The following is a 23,807-nucleotide window of genomic DNA, read 5'->3' as shown; positions in this document are numbered from 1 at the left end:
ACAAAACTAACAGGAAATGCCATCAGTTTTGTTCTGTACAAGGTTGCAGTCCAGGTTCCATCACAGACACTTTCCTACTATCCTGGCTGAACAACTCCGCTATGCTTTACCTCCAATTCCACTCCTACACAGAGAGTTGCTAAAGATCAAGTGGAACCATGCCTAAGTTATACTAATAGCCGCAGCATTGCCCTGGCAGCACTGGTTCTCCATTCTCATGGATCTATCAGATAGGCTCTGATATCACTTCCTAAGGCCCCAGACATCATTTCACAGTGTTATGGTTGGCTGTTCCATCCAAACCTGCAGGCACTTCATTTGGTAGCCTGGAAGCTCCGTGGTTAAATCCTAGAGAGGAGTCTTGTTTGAGATGTCTTGTTAAATAGCGGAAAGCCCTCCACCGGGGCTACTTTTATTTCAAAATATAAGCAATTTTCCTCCTGGTCTCATCAATTTGAAGTTTTGCCAATGCAGTACTCAATCCAGCATGTTCTGGACTATTTATTGTTCCTAAATATCAAGGTTTGGTGATTAGTTCTATCAAGGTCCACTTGGCAACAATATCAGCTTTCCAGCCTCACATGGACAGCCGTTCTATATTTTCTAATGCTAAGTCAATCAGACTTTTGAAAGGCCTAGAAAGGTTGTACCCACAGATGAAGGAACCTGTTCCTCTCTGGGACTTGAACTTAGTTTTGTTTAAGCTTATAGGCCTCATTTAAGCCTTTAGCAATATGCTTCTTAGTTACACCTGTCAATGTAAGTGTCCTTTTTTGGTAGCCATCACTATGGCCTATATGGTTGTTGAGCTGTATGCTCTGACGCCTGAACCTCCTTATGTAGTTTTCTTGAAGGATAAAGTACATCTATGCCCTCATCCAAGATTTCTCTCTAAAGGGATATCTAACTTTCATATTAACCACTTGATTTATTTTCCTACAATAGAGATATAAGTAATGCCTGCACACCCTAGATGTTAGAAGGGCTTTGGTGTTCTAAATAGAACTAAACAGTACCATTTGTCAGCCCAACTATTTGTGGTCATCTCAGATGGGATAAAAGATCTCACAATCTCTTCACGAAGAATTTCATCATGGATAACCTCTTGTGTTCATGTATGTTATGTCCTGACCGGCATTCTCTATCAAGCAGAGTAACTGCTCATTCAATAAGATCTCATGTGGCTTTGATGGCATTTCTTATGCATGCCCCTATCCAGGAAATTTGTAGAGAGGCTACCTGATCTTCAGTCCACAGCTCTGCATCCCATTATGCCATCACTCAGTACTCCAGAAACTATGTTAAATTTGAGTGAGTTGTACTCCAATCTGTGTGTACATCGACTCCGATCCCACCACCTGCTTTATAGCTGCTGAGTCACCAAGTGTAGAATGCTAATGTGCAATTCCTCAAGAAAAAATAGTTACTAAACTTCCATAACTGTTGTTGTTCGAGAGGTGTTACACATGTTCAATCCACGACCCACCCATCTACTTCTGTGGAGTGGGTTGTCCAGCAAAAAAGAACTAAGTAAACTCTGGGATGGCTGGGCCCTTCATACTTGAATGCATTAGCACACAATAGCAGAGGGCGTTTCAACCATCCTGGCAGAACCACTGAAGGAAAAGTTTCCAATGACTGCAAAGGCCACACACATGCCAAGAGTGGAATGGACATGTGCAACGCATCTCAAAGAACAGCAATTACAGAAGGTTAGTAACCATTTTTGTTACCTTCTAGTGACGGTTTAATTATTTATGTGAAATGAGTTCTCAATCATTTTCCTGCATGGATACTTCAGAAGCTGCTACCAGAATTGCTGCCTTTCTTCGCAGTCTCAGAAGAGAGGGCAAAGACAGAAGTAGTTCTGGAAATGTATTCCCCTGGCAACCCTAGAAGTCAATCTTCTAAGTTAGGGTTGTTGAACTTTGGCCAAGACAGTTTGGGGGAGTTTACAGTGTCATTCTGTGTATAATAACTGATTTTTGATTAAGTAGAAGATTTATTGCTAGTGCTGTAAATTTAGCATTTTTCTCTTTTCAGAAAGTTTGTTTCTCTCTCTCTCTATTATTTTATGTTCTGTAAAAGTTAGGGAAAAATCCAAACTGCTTATAGATTAGTGGTTTCCTTTGAGAAGAAGTGTATTGGCTTTTATATAAGAGGCTAACATGTCCTGTTGGTCTTCAGGTGAAAGTGTTGAGGAAAATGCTAGTGTTGTTGTCAAGCTCCTTATTCGACGCCCAGAATGCTTTGGGCCAGCTCTTAGAGGAGAAGGAGGAAATGGTTTGCTGGCAGCTATGCAAGGAGCTATTAAGATCTCAGAGAACCCAGCTCTTGACCTTCCATCTCAGTGCTATATAAGAGAAGTGTAAGTAAATGTATATGCTCTTTTGGCTAACGCTGATGTTTCATTAGCTGAATTATTAATCTTGTATACTACAGTGGTACCTAGTGACTAACCATGTTTGCCCCATTGTGCTAGGCACTGTACAGACACAGAGCGGCAGGCAGTCCCTACCTCAAAGAGTTCACAGTGTAAACTGATAAGCCAGACTGAGCGGGGACAGGGTAGGATAACACACAAGGAGAATGAACAGTGTGATAACAGCAAGCTTCATGTTAGTTCTATGATTGCTTTTTATGGTGGGTTTAGTTAGGAGGGGATCAGCAAATGGAAGGAAAGGTGAAGGGAGAGAGAACATGGAAGGGAAAGGAGCTATAGGGGACAGGGTAGGGAAGAGTAGGGGAGAGGAGCAGATGTGGTGTGAAATTGAGCTGAAGAGATTGTGAGGGTTATGAGGAACAAGAGAGTTGGAGTACACACACACAGAGCCAAGGAGCACTGAGCTCAGAAGGTTTTTCCCCTGAGGCCACATGGCAGGAGGAAAGAAAGGTCTCAGTGCCCAAGGGTGGTGCAGGTGATGTCTCCTCTGCAAAGTTCTTGGGTCGGGGGGAGAGGTGACCCAAGCTGGCCCCTTTTTACCCCCGCCCCAGAGATTTAATAAAATCTGTGCATTATTGAATACTTTACACAGAAGAAATGTTTTTGCTTCTGGAATTCTGAAAGAAAAGATTAAGGCTGAGGTTTTCAAAGCAGTTCAACAAATTGAAAGATACTTGTCTAAATCCTCTAATCTGCTTTGAAAATCTCAGTGCAAGAAACATCTTGAAGTTTCTTTCCATTTGTCTAAAGCAATGGACGTATTTTTCTAAACCACACTGTAGAGTACATTTTTGAATTGGTCATTGTCACAGAATCCTCCTGTCAGCAAACTCCTATCTGTCACCACACTCACATTTACATGAAGTGCACTAGTTTTTTGACTTTACAAATCAATTAGAAGTTCATAACTCCTCTTTGATTGATGGTAGACAGCATCCTAATAACATAATTGAAGAGTAAACAATTATTATTCTTTGAGTACTTGCTCATGTCCATTCCACATTAGGTATGCATATTTGTCTCAGCAGTATCCATAGGGGACCAGCTCTGGCACCTTCTGGAGTGGTGCCTGCATGGCACAGTATAAGGGGTGCTGCTGGCTCTCCCCACCCTCAGTTCCTTCTTGCCACCAGTGATGATGCTGGAACATCTGCTACTTTGGCTAGCATTGTCTCATTCTCTGTTCGTTCGAACTCTGTAGAACTTGTAGTATAGTAGTAGATAGTTGTTACAGTTAGTTACCCTTAGCAGTAGTTCTTGAAGTTCTCATAGTCCTGAACAGGACTCAGCCAGGGGATGGCCTGTGCCCATCAGTGATCCACATACCAGCTGCCGAAGGTGCTTTGGTGAAGGGCACATAAGCGACAAGTGTGGGATCTGCAAGTCCTTCAAATCTAGGATGAAGAAGGAGCACAATATCCATCTAAAGTTGCACTTAATGGAGTCAGCACTCATTTCAGCACCAGAGCAGCAGTCCAGCTCTGCACCGAACACTGTGGCCTCCATACACAGTGCTCCACCAGTGCCGTCCACAAGCCAGTACCGATCTCCCTCCATGGCTCCAGTCAAGAAGACGAAAAAGACTGTGAAGGGAAGATCTCTTACTTCCCGTAAGGGAAAGGAGAGGGCTGTGGGCGAGCCAAGACCCGGGCCGGGCAGCTCAACACCCCTTTCGGGAAGTCAGACCCCAGCTCAAGTCAAGTGGTTCAACCCATCCCATACTTCGCCTAAGACTGCAGATAGCGGTGCTGGCCCTGGCCAGCTTCAGGTGCCGTCAATGCCCGAAGCCCTTCGAGCAGCTCAGGAGATCCTGACGCTCCCAGTGCCACCCACACCGGCTCCCACAGTACCCCAGTCTCGGGGAAAACCCACGTTGGGTTCAATGCATGTGTTCCTGCCTCAGCGGTATTGTCCCCATCGAGAGGGATGTCCTGCCAGTGTTCGCCTGCCTGAAGCTGTCACGCCTCAGGACTAGAGAGGCAGACTCAGAGGAGCCCTCTTCAGTCCCCACACCAGGGGCACCCATCGAGGGATTTGAGGCATACCTTTCCGGTAGATTGGTGCAGATCTTCAGAGCACATGCCACCTGGCAAGAACTCTGGGACCAGCCGCAACCATCTCCAAGGGCCCAGTACAGATCACAAGACTGATCGGGGATCAGAGTCTGCTGATCACCGAGCTGTCATTGCCCATCTCCAACAAAGAGGTCACTCTACTCAGGAGGATCTTCCCAGCAACTGACTCGTAGTTGCTTCCAGTCCCATTTGGGATCCTGGTACCGGTCGAGTAGCATAAGGCATGGATTGCTGGGTGTCCGATGCAAATCCACCGAATGCCATCCGACCCAGAGATCCCAACCAAGATGCCTGTTTCGCTCAGACAGGTTGGCTTCAAGACGCAGCGACCAGCACCGGTCAGACAAGAGTCACCACTCCATCCAATCCTGGTTGCCTGCTACCGACCGCTCTGCTTATAGCTCCATCATGGAGCAAGATTCCCTGACTGTGGGACAAGCCTCGATAACAACAGTGCCGCTCACATAATCAGCGCCAAAACCTGTCCCATGGCCCCAAGTGCAGTGGCCAGGGTCCACGGTACCCGTGGAACCCTTGGGGGTTCACCCAACCTCCCCAGGCTACCCAGTCGGTGTTGGGAGCCTCAGAGAGTCAGCAGCCTCAGTATCCCATCCCTCTCCGGTGCTCAAGGCTTTGGGAGGGGGTAAGACCCCACAGGTCCAGGAGGACCTAGGCTGGACCACCAATGGACGTTAAGGTTCTTCTTCGAGTGATTGCTCATATCCATTCCAGTTAGGTGTGCACGCGCCATGTGCAAGTTCATTGGAAGACTTTTTACCCTAGCAACACTTGGCGGGTCAGCTGGGTGCCCCCTGGAGTGGTGCCGCTATGGCACCGGATATATACTCCAGCCAACCCGGCCACCCTTCAGTTCCTTCTTACCACCTGTGTCGGTCGTTGGAACAGTGGAGTGCGGCTTAGCTGACCTCCACCTTCCCTAGCTACTCGTAGTTTTCTTGTTGTTGTCGTATACATAGTTGTTGTTATTGTAGAAATATATAGATAGATAGATAGATTTAGTTGTAAGTTCTTAAATTAATAGTATAGTTAGTTATTACTAGTTAGCGGGATTCGGGGAGTAGCCCCTTCCCCGCACCTGGTGCTGGAGCTCATGCCCGGCTCACCGGGTTTCAAACCTGTCACAGGCCGATGCCAACAGGAGACTCACCCTGGAGTGGCACCGCTATGGCACCGGATATATACCCCAGCCGACCCGGCCACCCTTCAGTTCCTTCTTGCCGGCTACTCCGACAGTGGGGAAGGAGGGTGGGTTTGGAATGGATATGAGCAACACATCTCGAAGAACAACAGTTACAAAGGTGAGTAACCGTCTTTTCTTCTTCGAGTGATTGCTCATATCCATTCCAGTCAGGTGATTCCCAAGCCTTAATCTAGGCGGGATGGGGTCGGAGACAATGTGGCAGCGGCCAGAAACCGCTTGCGCCAAAAGGCTGCATCAATCATCCTTCTAGACTGGTTGGACCCAGAAGCATAGTGCGAAGCAAAGGTTGGGACGATGACCAGGTCGCTGGCGCGGCATATCTCCTGAATAGGCACTTTGGGCGCCAGGAAAGGCGGCTGATGAAGCCCTGAAGCTCTGGTAGAAATCCAGTGAGATGGCCCCGAAGGGACATGAGCCAGGTCATAGCATGTGCATATACACGCCGTTACCCAAGAGGAGATCCTCTGGGAGGAGACTGGTAGACCTTTCATCCGTTCAGCGACTGCCACGAACAGCTGGGGTGATTTCCGGAAGGGCTTTGTCCACTCGATATAAAAAGCGAGCGCCCTACGGACATCTAAGGAGTGTAACTGTTGCTCCCGTCAAGAAGAGTGAGGCTTCGGAAAGAAGACCGGGAGGAAGATGTCCTGGTTGGTATGGAAGGCCGACACTACCTTAGGGAGGAACGCCGGATGAGGTCGCAACTGTACTTTGTCCTTGTGAAAGACTGTATACGGTGGGTCCACCGTAAGCGCTTGAAGTTCGGAGACCCTTCTGGCTGATGTAATGGCCACTAGGAAGACTGTCTTCCACGACAGGTACCGGAGCGAGCAGGTTGCCAATGGCTCAAATGGCGGATGCATAAGTCTACTTAGAACTAAGTTGAGGTCCCAGGTGGGGGCAGGGTGGCGTACTGGAGGATAGAGGCGCTCCAGGCCCTTAAGAAATCTAGTAACTAAGGGGTGGGAAAACACGGAGTGGCCACTTTCCCCAGGATGGAATGTGGAGATAGCCGCCAAGTGCACGCTCAGAGAAGATATCGCCAGGCCCTGTTGCTTAAGAGACCAGAGATAGTCCAGAACAACGGGAATCGAAACCTCAGAAGGAGTAACATTCTGTGTTGTACACCAGCAGGAGAAACGTTTCCACTTGGCCAGGTACGTGGACTGAGTGGAAGGCTTTCTGCTACTAAGGAGAATATGCTGTACCGGAGCGGAACATCGTAACTCCGATGTGTTCAGCCATGCAGGAGCCATGCCGTGAGGTGAAGGGCCTGCAGGTCTGGGTGGTGAAGACTGCTGTGGTTCTGCGTTATGAGGTCTGGAAGGAGTGGCAGGGTAACTGGGCTGGCCGTGGACAGGTCGAGCAGGGTGCTGTACCAGTGCTGTCTGGGCTGTGCTGGCGCAATCAGGATTAGATGTGCTCTGTCCCTGCGGAGTTTTATTAGGACCTTGTGAACCAGAGGGAACGGTGGGAAGGCATAGAGCAGGTGGTGCCTCCACGACATGAGGAATGCGTCCGTGATCGATCCCGGTGAAAGACCCTGGAAGGAGCAGAATGGTTGGCATTTCCTGTTCGTGAGAGAGGCGAACAGGTCTATGAGGGGAAACCCCCACCTCTGGAAGATCAAATGAATAACGTCTAGTCTTGTCGACCATTCGTGACAGAGGAAGGATCTGCTCAGCTGATCCACCAGAGTGTTCCGAACCCCTGGGAGAAAGGACGCTACCAGGTCTATTGAGTGGGCTATGCAGAAGTCCCAGAGTCGAATGGTCTCTTGACACAGGGGAGAAGAGCGAATCCCTCCCTGTTTGTTCCCATGGCACCAGCATGAGGCTATCGTGGGGCCCTCACACCCAGTTCCTCAGGATGATGCCACGGCGCACCAGAAACTTTTGAAGAGGGTCACTTCCAACATGGGACTTCAGACAGAGGAACTGAAAGAGCCCTCAGACTCTCTGTTTGATGTCCTCGGCTCTTGCCAGGATGGCTCTACGCCTTCCAAAGTCACTGATGCCCTGTGGCAGACTCCCTCTTCCCTGGCCCCTATCTCTAAAAGGATTGAAAGCAAGTACTTTGTGCCACCCAAAGGGCATGAGTACTTATACTCCCACCCAGACCCCAATTCCCTTGTGGTTGAGGCATCTGTGTGCCAGCACTGGTTCTGCACACACATGAACCTGATAGCGACCCCATCCCTGGCCTCTGCCCAACTGATTGGACCTGCTGTCACAGAACCATGGTCGGCTCTTACATTCCAACCTCACAACCCTCCAACTCTTGGCGTGGATACTGCGTGGCTGAACCTGGAGGAGTGGATCTGTTCCGAGGAGGTCTAACAGGTCCACCTGGGATATAGGAATCCCTCAATCAGACTCACTTACGTGACCAAGTGGACAAGGTTTTCCTGCTGGACGTCCGAGCATGGTATCTCTTCTTCCTGGGTCTCCTTCCATACAATCTGTCTTAGATTATCTGCTTCATTTGAGGAACCAGGGCCTGGCACACTCTTCCATTAGAGTGCATCTCGCAGCCATCTCCACTTTTCACCCGCCAGTCCAAGGACAGTAGTGTTCTCCCATGACATGACGGTCAGATTCTTGAGAGGTCTTGAGAGACTCTTCCTGCAGGTGCGGACTCCTGTCCCACAGTGAGATCTTAACTTGTTCCACTCTAGGCTCACAGGCCTCCCCTTTGAGCCGCTGGACTCCTGCTCCCTTTCTCATGTGTCATGGAAGGTCGCTTTCCTGGTGGCGATGACATCAGCAAGACGGGTCTCTGAGATTAGAGCCTTGACCTCAGAACCACCATACGCGGTCTTCTACAAAGACAAGGTTCAGCTGTGCCCCTAGTCGGCCTTCCTGCCAAAGGTGCGGTCCACCTTCCATATGAACCAGGGCATCTTCCTCCTAGTGTTCTGTTCAAAACCACGCAAGTCCAGTGAAGAGAGGTGTCTTCACGCCCTGAACACCTGAAGGGCCTTGGCTTTTTAATTAGAACATACCAAGCCTTTCCATAAATCAACTCAGCTCTTCATCACTACAGCGGATAGGATGGAGGGCCTTCTGGTGTCCTCGCAGAGCATTTCCAATTGGATCACCTTGTGCATAAGGATCTGTTATGACCTAGCGGGGGTTCTGCCACTGCCAATTGTCAGAGCCCACTCAACAAGGGCCTAGGCATCTTCAGCTGCCTTCCTGGTGTACATCCCTATCCAGGACATCTGTAGACCCATGACGTGGTCCTCTGTCCACCCATTCATGGCTCATTATGCCATCACTCAGCAGGCCAGAGACGACGCTGTGTTCGGCAAAGCTGTGCTCGGCAAAGCTGTGTTGCAGTCTACGTGTCTGTGGACCCCTACCCACTTGTTCATGTCCATTCCACATTAAGTGCTTGGGAGTCACTTATTGTGGAATGGACATGAACAAGCACTCGAAGAAAAGACAATTACCTTTTCCATAACTTGTTCTTGAGATGCGTTGCTCATGTACATTCCACAACCCCTCCTCCTTCCCCAGCAAACTTGAGAACCCGATACATGTTTTAGATACAGAAGTATTAGTGTGAACTTTCGGATGTGGAACGGTACATAATTTATAATTGGACTTTTCATATAAAATGTACACAGGGAACGTGCTACAGAGTTAATGAAAAATATTTTTAAACAGAAAACATGAAAGACTTTTCCTACCTATTCTGGGCTAACTTATAAAATGAGACTACAATAAAACCTGAAGAAAAAGTGAATAATAAATGTATTTCTTAGTGTAGAAGAAATGAATATGTGACCAGACACAAGAAATAGGTCAATAAACACTGCTTTCAGTCAGCAGGAGCTTTAGTCTAAAGTTTTACACAGTCACCTTATAATGAAGAATCCAACGTTATTTTAGGCTATCCAATATCAGCCAAAATATTCACATGTTTTTGGGTTCCTTTTCAGCAGTGTTGAAGAAGAGGAGGAAGATGAGATTGTGCACATGGGCAATGCAATTATGTCATTTTATTCAGCTCTGATAGACTTGCTTGGACGCTGTGCACCAGAAATGCATGTAAGTGGCTTTGCTCCCTTGCTCAGAAATAAAAGTAAAAGGAGTTGGGTAAAATATACAAGCTGCAAATATCTATATCCATTCAAGTGACATTATACTGAATACACATTATATAAAAAACTATACTTATTGCTAAAACTGTTAGTACTTCAGCCCAGATTTTGGATATTAACATATGTGTTGGACTAATAAAGGAATCACAGTATTTTCCTTAACTTGTATTATGAGTATAAGTGTAAAACTGCTCATCTAGGCAGCTTAGCTCAGATGAAGTATAAGCGGTTTGTTTTTTGAAGGACATGGTTTTATACAGTGTTTTATAGCTGGATTAGTTATGATGCAATTAAATTACTTGACTTGCCTAGGGTCATGTATTGAGTAAGTAGTCTGGAACCCAAGGACCTTTATTATTATATCTGTATGACAATAGTGTGTAGAAATCCGGAAGGGGGGCACAGAGCTGAAAGGTAATTTCTGTCCTGAAATATCTAATTAGGTAAGAGACAAATGGTGGAAGGGGACATAGAGAAATACAAAGGTGAAGTGATTCATCCGAGTTCAGCCAGCATGTCAGTATGAGAGTTGTGAAGTAGAACCCAGGGCCAAAATCCAGGTTCCACTGAAGTCAATGGGAGTTTTGCCATTGACTTCAGGAACGTTAGGATTTCACTTTACAGGTTTTACAGTGCAGTGCCCTATCCACTAGGCAGCACTGCCTCTCCAAATATGGTAAGTTAGTTGGTGACGCTGATGCTTTATAAGTAGGGTAGAAAAGAAATCACAGATGCTCTGAACGTTCTTCTTGATCTCTAAAGATTTGATTAAATGAAACTGTACAGAGTTGAAAATAAAATGTGAGTCTTCAGGATAGAAGTAGAATGTAGGAGAAATTTAAAAACTTGTAACTTCTACACTTAAGGAATAGAGTTAATTATTCTTTGATAAAAACAAACTTTGCAAGCTACTGACAACTGAACTGCCCACTTGCTAATTGGTTTTACCACATTAGTTTTATTGTCCTGTAACATACCTTGCAGGAGCTGCTAATGCAAACCAATGATTATGTGACAACTCACATAAAGATTAGCTTGTCTGCATTTAATTCATCACACAGCGGTGAATAATTTGCAAAACTTTACTGATATTGATGCTAGATAGGAAGCATCTCTATGGTGGGAAAAAGATGGTAATTTGTAAATGAATGTATATTACATTGTAAGTTTTGCCATAGCAAATGCCACAAATAAATTCAGATTTATTTTTTTAATTTTAGCCGCCTTTTTCGTTTGCTCATAAGTTTCTCAACCATTTCTTAGAACATATAACTTCCCCTGTGTAATCTTAGGCCAAAGATAACTGTTTTGAAAAGTTTGAGGAAAATCAGTTTGGATGTTTTGAATAGTCTAAATATCTAACCTAAACACAAAATAAGTTCACACGAATAAATGTTCTGGGGAAGATTTTCACAGGCACATAGGGCAAGTGGGCACCCAATTCCCATTGTAAGTTTATAGTAATTATGCACCTAATCGGCTGCACATACACAAAATGGGAAATGACTACCTAGGAAGGAGTACTGTGGAAAGGGTTCTGGAGGGTCATAGTTGATCACAAGCAAAATATGAATCAACAGTGTAACACTGTTGCAAAAAAACCAGACATCATTCCGGGATATATAAGCAGGCATGTTGTAAGCAAGATATGAAAAGTAATTCTTACACTCTACTCTGCACTGATTAGGCTTCAACTGGAGTATTGTGTCCAGTTCTGGGTACCACATTTCATGAAGGATGTGGACAAACTGGAGAAAGAGAAGAGCAACAAAAATTATTAAAAGTCTGGATTTGTTGCTTTGGTACCCAAGCTAGTGAGATAAAAGCTAGCTTTGGTATGTCTAGCTGAACCCTGTGATTTCAGTGTAGTCATTGCCTAAGTGTGTTTTCAGAAATCTGTTGCATCCCATTTAAATTGGGACAGGCAAGAAGGGAGGAATGATTAAAAACTGGAACCTCTCTTTTATATACTCTGTGTATGTGCGTGCGTGCGCGCAGGAGGGGGAGGGGTCAACAGTGATTTACAAAACAAACAAAACCCTCAGTATTAATATTTCAATCAAAGGTTTTGTCAGTGTTTTTCAATTAATTAAATATCTTATTTTATATGTATGATCATGTTTCAACAGCTTATCCAAACTGGGAAAGGAGAAGCTATTCGAATCAGGTCAATTCTTCGTTCTCTTGTGCCAACAGAAGACTTGGTTGGGATTATAAGTATACCACTAAAGCTATCAACAGTTAACAAAGGTAACTTTCAGTTTATCATTGTGCAGACTTTTCAAAAGTGTTTAAATAGATATACAGAAGTTTTTTGTTGCTATAATTTCTATGGACTTTGGGCTAAATTAAACGCTAGTGTGAGTGCATCTCCACCTAATCAATGGAGTTGTGCCCACGTGCACTAGGGGAGCCTTTGGCTACATTGTCTGGCCATGCCAGAAGAAAGACAAGAAGCAATTATTTAGTTAATTCACAGAAAATATCTGGGAGTACCTATCAACAAATTGTACAGTGCGGGTCATCATCCTTTCCTTAATCAATGCCAAATAATCCCCAATCAGGTTCATCTATACAGTGGCTAGGACTGCCGTGCCCTCCCATCACAGAAGGTAAAAGGGGGCTATAAAAACTGAGCAAGAATGCCGTTATATGTTTTGCACTGGGGCTATGACTCTACAAATACATTCTGATTGCCTTTTACAGTTTCTAACCAATCTTTCTGCAGTGTCTAACTGTCTCTTTCTCCATAATAGTTCTTTATTGTTACATTAAGAAAATTACTTTATACATGTTGATTGCTTAGAACAAAAGACAAGGCAATTTTATTGTGGACACAAGTATGCATGCTACGCCATTGAACTTACTGGATTTGCAGCTGCCTAGTTCACTGATGAATTTGATCCTATAATTTTATTGTCTTCTATTATACATTAGAATTTTTTAGAAGATTTGAAAATGGAAAGTTGTTAGGAGATTTTGAGTTGAGCTGCATTTTTTGTGTGAAATAGAAATTAAATATTTAATTTTTGTTAGATGGTACAGTCACTGAGCCAGACATGTCTGCAAGTTTCTGTCCTGACCATAAAGCACCAATGGTGCTGTTTTTGGACCGTGTCTATGGTATTAAGGACCAAAGCTTCCTCCTCAACCTACTGGAGATTGGATTTTTACAAGACTTAAGAGCATCTGCCTCTCTGGATACAGTAAGTATTTTGTTAGTGAGAACAAGGAACATTGGTTGAGGATCAGTGTTACAAAATATAACTTTTTAGTTAGTATTGCATAAAAAGAAAAAGTAATAAATAAGCCCTCTCACAATGCTCACTAATATCAGCAAACAATAATAATGCAATTACAGATATATAAACATACAGTATATATGTTTGATCAAAAATGTTCAGTACTAGCATTAGGGGAGGAAAAAGCACCAAAGAAATACAGTATAAAGAGCTCATAAGGTAACAAAAAAGCCAGAAATTTCAGTGCAAGAATGTTAAAAATAAATTGCAGTTAGTATGAATATGCTGAATTGTTTCATTTAGAAAGCTCTCAGATGGCACCAACAATACTGAAAATTCATATAATAGAATATGAAGGGATTAGGAACGTAAAGAATATGAAAAATGTAACAGGCTGGGCCAGACCACCTTCAGATGCTTGGGAACTCTGCTCTCATATCTGAGAACATAATTTATCATTTTTCCTTTAAGGACACTGTTAGCTCAGGACAGGGGACGGGTAAGAAATCTGTTTTCTATGAATAACTAGAGAAAGGCTCATGTTTTTTTCTCAGGTTCCCAGAATTACTTTAACTCCTTATGCAGGTGCTAGAACTACTCTGCATAAGAGTCAAATTCACTGCACAGAAAGTCAAGTCTACACTGGTGAAGAAGAAGGAACAATGAGGATTGCCTGAGGTTATGAAACAGAGGATTGGTCAGCCTTTCTTTACTTAGCTGCCAAATTCCCCTGGGCAAATCTTATTGAACTTCACCAACGCATCCTTTGTGTGTCAGTCATATTAGATGCCTCAGTTTTTCAGTTTCATAATCTGGTCACCAACCACCATCACCATTCATCTTCTTATTCAAACTATCCAAATTTCTTAGGTTTTCAGTTTTGGCCTGGAAATATTATGATGAGAAACATTGTCATGAGTTTTCTGGTACTTCCTGTTATGAATACTATGAATCCAATTCCTTTGATTCTCTCAAAAGATCAGTCTCTGAACCTTTACATTTATAAGAACTCTCTTCTCTACAGAAACAGGCATCCATTTATTTTCAGTTTGGACTATTTTAGAAGAGACATTATATTTCCCATGGAGATGCTGCTTTTTTATTCTGTTTTTTGTTATTTTGCTTAATCTGAATACACATGATCTTCGCCAAAAGACCAAAAAGTGATACTTAATCTAAAATAAAAGTAATTTAAACTATTGTATATAGTTCTTTGTGCACAGAAGTCATAATACCCATATCTAGTAGTCATCTTTCTGACACATTATGTACTGCCACACATTAAGAGCCTCATTTTCCACTGTCTTATACCTAACCTGGTCAAATATGAGTACAAAATGAGTGTAAAATAGATGTAAAAATTACGACTGGTGTGAGTGGAGAGTTATGATTTGGTAGCAAATTACACCTGTGGTACACAACTTCAAAGCAGTTGAGAATCAGGCCCAACATATGGAGTAGAACATAGGGAGAGACTCTAAGTTTAGAATGTGCTGATTTAACTCAGTATTTCTAAATATCTATGTTGAAATCGGACCCTTAACGTTGTTTTCAGTTGTTTTTAAGAACAATATGTTGTTGAGAATATGAACACTGTCACTGACACAGTTAATTTCCAGTGGTGTCCTTACTGTTCTTCCGCTGAGACTGTCTTTTAGGGTTGATACAATCTCAGAGGAACTGAATGAGATAATGCAGTACTCACTCTGTAGATCATTAATTTGTTAACACACATAATGACCGTAATGTAAAGATTTATTTCTGTATCCTCATAAGCAACTATAACTGAGGAGGGAAGAGAATAGTAAGATGCCCACAACTGCCATTATGTTCATGGATAATTCTTTCTTACAGTTCACCCAGTTAGACTAATAAAGGCTGAGTAAAAACTAATTAAGAATATCAGGACAAGGCCTACTCAGAGAGAGAGAGAGAGGGTCTAGATCTGTATTTATATATCTGCTAGTTTATAATGCATGAAATAGTTTTTGTTATGGCTATACTGAGGGTTAAACTGATTATAAGAATTCTCCCACCCTTGAAACATAAATGTATAAATTTTCTCTGCTTTCTCCTTACCATTATTAGTCTTTCCAGCAAAAGTAAAAGCATTAGCCAGTGTTTTTCTTGCAATACAAGTACATATACCTGGGGGGAAATCCTAGCCCTATTGAAGTCAATGGCAAAACTCCCAACTTCAGTAGTAGTTGGGGCCAGGATTTTACACTTGACAATTTTTTTAAATAATAATTCAAACCTCCAGAAATGTGAGTGTGGTATAAAAGAAAAATATTAGCTAATAATTTAAAACTTTTATAAACTAAAACCTCTTATTTAACGTATTGGTATAATTGGATAAATGTATACTTGGATAAAGTAATGAGCTAACTAGAGAACAGAGGGAAAAGTATGGGTTCAAGGACTAGCTGAAAAACTTCAAAATCTTGATAGTTTCTGTTAATACATATGTGTAATTGAAACAGTGTGTAGAGTTTGATAGTAAATCCAAGTGTATAAACTACAAGTAATGATAGTATTACAGTAATTAAAATAGCAGAGCTCTTGACGCTAAATTTCTGATGTTGGTCATAGTTCTGTTTCATATGTTAATAACAATGCCTGGATAGCTGACTCTTTTTGGGTAATTAATGACAATTAAAAGAATTTCCTGCTTATATAATTAGGAGCCTGATTCTACTAGCTCTTACTCATATGAATAATTCTTACATGAGTAGACCTCTTGACTTCAACAAGGCTGTTCATTTGAGTAAGGATCAGGTAAGGGCTGAAGGATTGCCATGTAACTGAGGCTCCATATCAGTAAGTCAAAATGTAGCCAGTACCAAAAAGAGGTAAGAAAAACAAAGTAAAAATATTCAAGGCTCTTCATCTTAATGTTTTTAATATTTAGATAATGGTAGCTACTGTGTTGGACTCAAATGCATATTTTTCCATTTGTGGATGGATTTAAAAAAGTAAATTCTTCTTTGAGTGGTTGTTCATGTCCATTCCAAACAGGTGTGTGCACGCCGCATGCACGCCAGTCGGAAGATTTTCCCCTAGCAACATCCGTAGGGTCGGCCCTGGCGCCCCCTGGAGTGGTGCCACTACAGCACCCCATAAAGGGGCCCGCCTACCCTTCACCCCCTCAGTTCCTTCCTACCCCTGGTGACGACTAGCTGGAACTTCTCTTGCGCATAGCAAGTTAGCAGTGTCCTATCCTCAAGTATAGTCCGTGTATATAGTGTGACAGACCCAGACCAATGGGGTACAGGAGTCTGGTAGAGGGCAAATATACTGGTCACTGGATGAGTAGTTTTCTGTTCCCTGAGTGACCAGAGCAGGGGCTGCACTAGAGTAATCAGGAACCTGCTAGAACCAATTAAGGCTGACGGCTGATTAGACACCTGCAGCCAATCAAGGCAGGCTAATCAGGGCACCTGAGTTTAAAAGGAGCTCATTCCAGTTGCAGAGCGAGAGGAGCCAGAGGGAGAAGTGTGTATGAGAGTGGCAGAGAGGCCAGAAGCTGAGAGTGAGAGGCTGTGCTGCTGGGAGTAAGGAGTCAAGTGTTATCAGACACCAGAGAAGGGCTGTGGTGAGATAAAGAAGGTGTTTGGAGGAGGCCATGGGGAAGTAGCCCAGGAGTTGTAGCTGTCATTGCAGCTGTTACAAGAGGCACCTATAGACAGCTGCAATCCACAGGGCCCTGGGCTGGAAACCGGAGTAGAGGGCGGGCCCAGGTTCCCCCCAGACCTCCCAACTCCTGATCAGACACAGGAGGAGTTGATCCAGACTGTGGAGAGGATCACTGAGATGAGCAAATCTGCCAATAAGCACAGGACCCACCAAGGTAGGGGAGGAACTTTGTCACAATAGTTAGTATATAATTAGTTTACTTAGGTCATTTGTATATAGTTCTTGGTAGTTGGGGGGTTCCCCCCCACTTTTTCTCACCCGTCGGGGCATGGCCGGGTCCCCCGGGTTTAAACTCTGCAAGGACTGCGGGAAATTCATGCCCAAGAGTGACCCGCACTCTGCTTGTTTGAGGTGCCTTGGAGAGAGCCACCAAAAGGACTGGTGCTCTATCTGCAGGGGCTTCCTCCCGAGAACTCTCAAAGACTTAGATTCCTCCTGATGGAGGCTGCCCTGCAGCCACCCTCGGACCCGGAACTGGCCAAGGCGGTGCCCAGCACATCTTCCTCGATGCGGAGCGCCCTGGCACCGGCATCAGAACTTAGGGCCCAGCCCAAGTCTTCTAAAACCCAGCACCGAACGGAGTTGGGTCATAGGAAGTTGGCCTCAGTGCGGCACCGCTCACCGTCTCCGGTGCTCGCTAAGAAGAGGAAGCCGATGAGGGAATGGTTGCCCCACCAGGACCCGCAGAGGCCGATGCTGTCGGCGGGTGCAAGCAGACAGACTGGGCTACAGCCCTCGGCTGCTCCGTCGACTCCCGCACTGCAGAGAGGGTGGTCGAATCCGGACCGTCCTAGATCCCTGGACCTCAGCGGAGACTTGTACCTCCCCTCGACACCGGAGGCATTCGAGGCGGCCTCAGACTTGATGGGACTCCCGGCGCCAGCCTCCCCGCACCGTAGTAGGGAGTTGCCTACCACGGCCCGTCCCCCAGTACAATCGAGGGGCAAGCCGGCCATGCTGTCGCCTCCCTCCCCGCCCTGCGCCGCTAGGTCAGCACCAGACCAGATAGGAGGCTCCCCGCTGCCTCAGCATCGCTCTCCAACGGCATGGAGTGCTGCTCCCCCCAGGTCCTCTTACTCAGAGACTTCAGACTCAGAGGCAGATTCCTACCGCTTCAGCCAGTTGCGGAGCAGGAGATCGGTTTCGGGGGTGAGCCACCAGCATTACCCACAGTGGCAGCAGCAATGGCATTCGCCCTCACAGTGGCCATTTTGGACCCCCTGGACCTACTACCAGTTGGTAGGTCAGGTGTTTGGTCCTCGATCAAGGTCGGAGTCAATCTCCTCGGCGTTGGTGGCCCCGGCGCAGTTGCCTACTCCACCAGCACCGTCGCTGGGCAGAGGTGTGCCATATTCAAGTTCAGCACCCCCTAGCTGAGTAGCAGCACCGGCAGCAACTACAATTTGGGCTCAACAGGAACCACCTGATACGCCAAGCCGCTCACTGGCAACCCCGGTACCAGTCGCGGTGCCGCATTTAGAATCAGAACCGGCCCTGCAACCACAGTACTGTGTGCCGTAGGACTCCGAAGACAGAAAGGAAGGGCCGATCCAAGTAATTTCCTCATCTTCCTCCCCGGACGAAGCGGTCTCGGGCACGACTGCAGCACTGGCTCTGGAGGACACTCAGATCCTCCAACAACTGCTCAGGCGAGCAGCTCAGAGCCTCGCAATCCAGGCTGAGGAAATTGAGGTGGACGCGGATCTGGTAGTAGACATCCTGGCTCTCTCAGGGCCATCCAGGGTGGCTCTTCCATTAATTAATACCATAGCGGATACGTCCCGCACCTTATGGCAGATGCCAGCCGCACTGGCCCCTACTGCCAAGAGAACGGAACGGCATTATTTCGTCCCTTTTAAGGGACATGAACACTTGAACACTCACTCCCCACCCCGGACTCCCTGGTGGTGGATGCAGCCAACCAACGGGAGCGTCAAGGGTTTCAGGGATCAACACCAAAGAACAGGGATACCAAAAGACTCGATCTCTTTGTTAGAAAGGTGTACTCTACGGCAGGCCTACCACTCCGTATTGCCAACCAACAGGCGATCGTAAGCCGATACAGTCATCACACATGTTCAGCCATGTCGAAATTTACGGAGCTCCTCTCCAGGACTTGAGGTCGGAGTTTTCGGCCCTAGTGGAGGAGGGGAAACTGAGCTCTCGAGCCTCTCTCCAGGCAGCCCTAGATGGGACAGACTCAGCCTCATGCACTATGTCCACGGGCCTGGTCATGAGGCGGGGAGCCTGGCTCCAGCTCTCAGGCCTTCCCTATGAGGTCCAGCAGACCATTCAGGACCTCCCCTTCGAGGGGCAGATGCTGTTTTCAGATAAAACGGACAAGCGTCTCCGTAGCCTAAAGGACTCGAGGGCCACACTTCGCTCGCTGGGCTTGCATACCCCTGTGACCCAGCGCAGGCAGTTTAGGCAGCAGGCGGCCCCCTACCCCTACCAACCTCAGACTCGCCAGGAGCTAGGGCGCAGGCGGGGCAGAAATAGCAGGAGGTGTCACCAACGCCACTCCTCCGGCCAGGCGTCTGGTCAATCGAGACCGTCACTGGGGACTAGGCCCCCTGTTTGATGGTACGGTCGAAGATGACCTACCTATCAAGACTCTGGATCCTTCTTCCCCTACCTTTGGGTCACATCTGTCCCACTTCTGCCGTGCCTGGTCCCGAATCATGTCAGACAGCTGCGTGCTCCGCACGGTAGAGAGGGGATATTCTATCCAGTTTTCCTCCCTCCCGCCCCACCAGCCTCCCTCCCCGTCCCTCTTCAGGGACCCATCTCATGAGCAAATTCTAATTCAAGAAGTGCAATCCCTCATGGAGGCAGGGGCGGTGGAGGAAGGCCCTCTAGAGCTCAGAGGCAAAGGCTTCTACTCCTGGTATTTCCTAATACCAAAGACGAAAGGGGGCCTGAGACCCATCCTGGACTTGCGGCGACTGAACAAGTTTGTACGAAAGCTCAAGTTCCGCATGGTCTCCCTGTCCTCGATCATTCCCTCCATGGATCCAGGAGATTGGTACGCCGCCCTTGACTTAAAGGATACTTATTTCCACATTGCCATAATTCCCCGACACCATCAGTACCTCAGGTTCATCGTGGCCGACACCCATCTGCAGTTCACGGTGCTCCCATTTGGCCTGTCAGCTGCCCCAAGGATCTTCACAAAGTGCATGGCAGTTGTGGCGGCCTTCCTGCGCAGGCGGATCATCCAGGTATTCCCCTACCTGGACGGTTGGCTCATAAAGAACCACACCAAGAAGCAGGTGGAGGCTCGGGTGTTCATCAGGTGACCTTTCTCAATCTCAGCCTCCTCTTGAACAAAGCCAAGTCCACTCTGTTTCCTACACAATGAATAGAGTTCATAGGGGCGGTTCTGGACTCCACCCACGCCAGAGCGTTCCTTCTGGAATCCAGATTCCACGCAATTTCCGAGCTTATCCTCGGACTGCAACGTGCACCGATTACCACAGCGCGGATCTGCCTCCGGCTGTTGGGTCACATGGCGGCGTGCACCTATGTGGTAAACCATGCCAGACTCTGGCTTCACCCACTACAGTCCTGGTTAGCAACAGTATTCTGCCCAGCCAGGGACCTCTTGGACTCAGTGGTGTCCATTGCCCACTTGGTGCTGAGTTCACTACGGTGGTGGCTCGACCCTCAGAAAGTGTGCATGGGTGTCCCCTTCGCCGCCCCTCAGCCCGGATGTCTTGGATCGGGGTTGGGGAGTGCACCTGGGAAATCTCAGGACACAGGGCTTGTGGTCGCCGGAGGACCTCAAGTTGCATATCAATGTCAGGTAGCTGAGAGCGGTCTGCCTGGCTTGCTTGACCTTCCGGTCCCACCTGGCCGGCAGATGTGTTTCAGTCCTCTTGGACAACACATCGGCAGTCTTTTATATCAACAAACGGGGGTGCACACTCCTCTCCCCTGTGCAGGAAAGCCCTCGCATTGTGGGACTTCTGCGTCCACAATGCTACCCACCTGACAGCGTTCTACCTTCCGAGGGAGCAGAACGGCCGGGTGGACACCCTCAGCCACTTGTTCTGGGGTCACAAGTGGTCCCTCCGATGGGACGTGGTACACTCAATCTTCCAGCTCTGAGGTTTTCCCCAGTTAGACCTGTTCACCTCAAGGGAAAACAGGAAGTGCCGACGGTTCTGCTCTCTCCTGGGCCACAGTCTGGGGTCTCTGTCAGACACCTTCCTCCAGTCTTGGGGTCGGTCTGCTCTACGCCTTTCCTCCCATTCCCCCTGATACACAGGGTGATTTTGAAGATCCGCAGGGACCACGCACGGGTAATCCTGATAGCTCCAGTGTGGCTGCGCCAACATTGGTACACATCACTCCTGCACATGTCTGTTCAGGCGCCCCTGACGCTGCCCCTGCTTCTGGACCTGATCACGCAGGACCGGGGCTCCCTCCGCCACCCAAACCTGGAATCTCTCCACCTCACAGCCTGGATGCTCCATGGCTGAACCCGGTGGAGATGCAGTGCTCCCAGCAGGTCAGACAAGTTCTGCTCGGTAGTAGGAAAGCATCAACCAGGGCCACCTCCCTGGCCAAATGGAAACGCTTCTCCATATGGTCGGGTCAGCGAGGTCACAGTCCTGTGGGGGTCACAATCCCTATTATCCTAGACTGTTTGCTCCGCCTCAAACAACTGGGCCTCTCTCTCTCCTCGATTCACGTTCACTTGGTGGCCATCTCGGCTTTCCATCCAGGAAAGGGGGGTACCTCGATGTTTGCAAGCCTGCTGGTAGAGCGTTTCCTCAAGGGTATGGACAGGCTATTTCCACATGTTCATCAGCCAGCTCCTGCATGGGACCTGAATCTGGTCCTCTCCGCCCTCTCGGGGCCTCCATTTGAGCCCCTGGCTTCGTGCTCCCTGTTGTACTTGTCGTATAAGACTGCTTTCCTGGTGGCAATCACCTCGGCCAGGAGGGTGTCAAAGCTCAGGGCGTTGACATCCGAACCTCCGTACACTGTCTTTTATAAGGACAAGGTCCAACTTAGATCTCACCCGGCCTTCCTCCCCAAGGTCGTCTCACAGGTCCACATGGGACAAGATATCTTTCTCTCAGTGTTTTATCCGAAACCACACTCATCCAGTGAAGAGCGGGGTTACGTTCCCTGGATGTCAACAGGGCCTTAGCCTTTTACATCGAATGTACCAAGCCGTTCAGATGCTCGACGCAGCTCTTCATCGCGGTGGCAGATAGGATGAAAGGGTTCCTGGTCTCCTCTCAGCGAATCTCTTCATGGATTACGACCTGCATCCGGGAATGCTACCGCATAGCTAAGACCCCTGTCCCTCTGGTCACAGCCCACTCCACTAGGGTGCAGGCCTCCTCTGTGGCATTCCTGGCTCAGATCCCGACTCAGGAGATTTGTAGAGCTGCCACGTGGTCCTCCATCCACACGTTCATATCGCACTATGCCATCACGCAGCAGGCTAGGGATGATGCAGCCTTTGGTCGTGCAGTACTCCAGTCAGCAGTGAACTCCGACCCCACCACCTAGGTTCAGGCTTGTGAGTCACCTGCTTGGAATGGACATGAACAACCACTCAAAGAAGAAAAAACAGTTACCCACCTTTTAGTAACTGTTGTACTTCGAGATATGTTGTTCATGTCCATTCCAATACCCACCCTCCTGCCCCTCTGTCGGAGTTCCAGTAAGAAGGAACTGAGGGGTGGAGGGTTGGCGGGCCCCTTTATAGGGCGCCGTAGTGGTACCACTCTAGGGGGTGCCAGGGCCGACCCTACGGATGCTGCTAGGGGAAAATCTTCCGGCTGGCGTGACGCGGCGCGCACACACCTGCTTGGAATGGACATGAACAACACATCTCAAAGAACAACAGTTACCAAAAGGTGGGCAACCATTTTATTCAGCTTACAGGAAAGCTTTGTTTCATACATGCACCTGTACCGTGTGTTGCGTTTAGCTTTTCAGAAAAATAATTATAGTCTTAAAAGATGAAGCTTCTTGTAACTAGGGACACATTTCTTAATACCATATGGTTTTAGTTTTAGAAATTTTCTTTCCAGCCTAAGACTACAAAAGCCTTGAAGGCTGATAAGAATTTTCCTTCAATGCACTGACTCATATCAGTAGTGGAGTGGAAGTTATACTGCAGCTGAAACCTAGTAGCTTGCCACAGAGTGTGTGCTAACCAGCAGAAATGGCTATTCATATTTTTCTCTGAATTGCATTCTTTTGGTGAGCACAGGGTAGGAAAAATATTTTGCAATTGTATAAAAGATTCAAATACTTTTGGCCTCATTACAGTCCTTTGTGTAATTCCATATATACATACAGTGTATCCCAAATTAACAATTCACTTTCAGGGAATATATTAAAATCTATATTTCCTTTTTAAAGAAGTTCAAAATAATCTATATACATGCTTATATAGAGTATAAGTGCATACATATTTCTTTGTAATAAACTACATTGATCTATAGTATGGTGTGTGTGTATATATGTATAATCAAAGTTTTATATACATGTAAACTACTTTTTAACTCATGCTTAAAATTGCACTATGAGCTAAAACATAAGAAGGAAAGAAACTGAACGCCAGTCCTAAATTTCTGTCTTGATTGATGTTCTCATCTATACCAAAGTAGTTGATCTGTGTAATCTGATCTAATCTAAAGGTGTCTGTGGTGTCTAGGATAAATGTAGTATCTAAGGCCATATCTACACTAGCAAGCGTACAGTGGCACAGCTGTAGCAGTGCAGCTGTGCTGCTGTAAGATCACACGTGTAGCCAAGCTGTGCTGAAGACATAATTAAACCACCTCCAACGAGCGGTGGTAGCTACATCAGCGGGAGAGCATCTCCCGCCGACATGGCTCTGTGCACACAAGTGCTTATGCCAGCAAAATTAATGTTTCTTGGGGATGTTTTTTACATCCCTGAGTGACATAAGTTTGATTAACATAAAGGGTAGTGTAGACCTGGCCTTAGATCTGAGGCTACATGTATTATGTTACATACTTTGGACTGC

The 23,807-nt window shown here is 46.6% G+C and overlaps 1 protein-coding gene across 1 annotated transcript in view; it reads left to right on the top strand.

Moving 5' to 3' along the window:
- Positions 1–23,807, top strand: part of RYR3 (ryanodine receptor 3) — a 663,207-nt gene that overhangs the window by 416,681 nt on the left and 222,719 nt on the right. Inside the window, 4 exon segments of the mRNA XM_075065483.1 lie at positions 2,188–2,368; positions 9,687–9,795; positions 11,978–12,098; positions 12,885–13,054. Of these exon segments, the coding sequence (XP_074921584.1) occupies positions 2,188–2,368; positions 9,687–9,795; positions 11,978–12,098; positions 12,885–13,054 (581 nt within the window).

Source organism: Chelonoidis abingdonii, chromosome 4 (genome assembly GCF_003597395.2).
Source record: "Chelonoidis abingdonii isolate Lonesome George chromosome 4, CheloAbing_2.0, whole genome shotgun sequence".
Classification (NCBI taxonomy): domain Eukaryota; kingdom Metazoa; phylum Chordata; order Testudines; family Testudinidae; genus Chelonoidis; species Chelonoidis abingdonii.
Note: the sequence above shows the minus strand (reverse complement) of the source record. Positions and strands in the feature narration are given on the sequence as shown.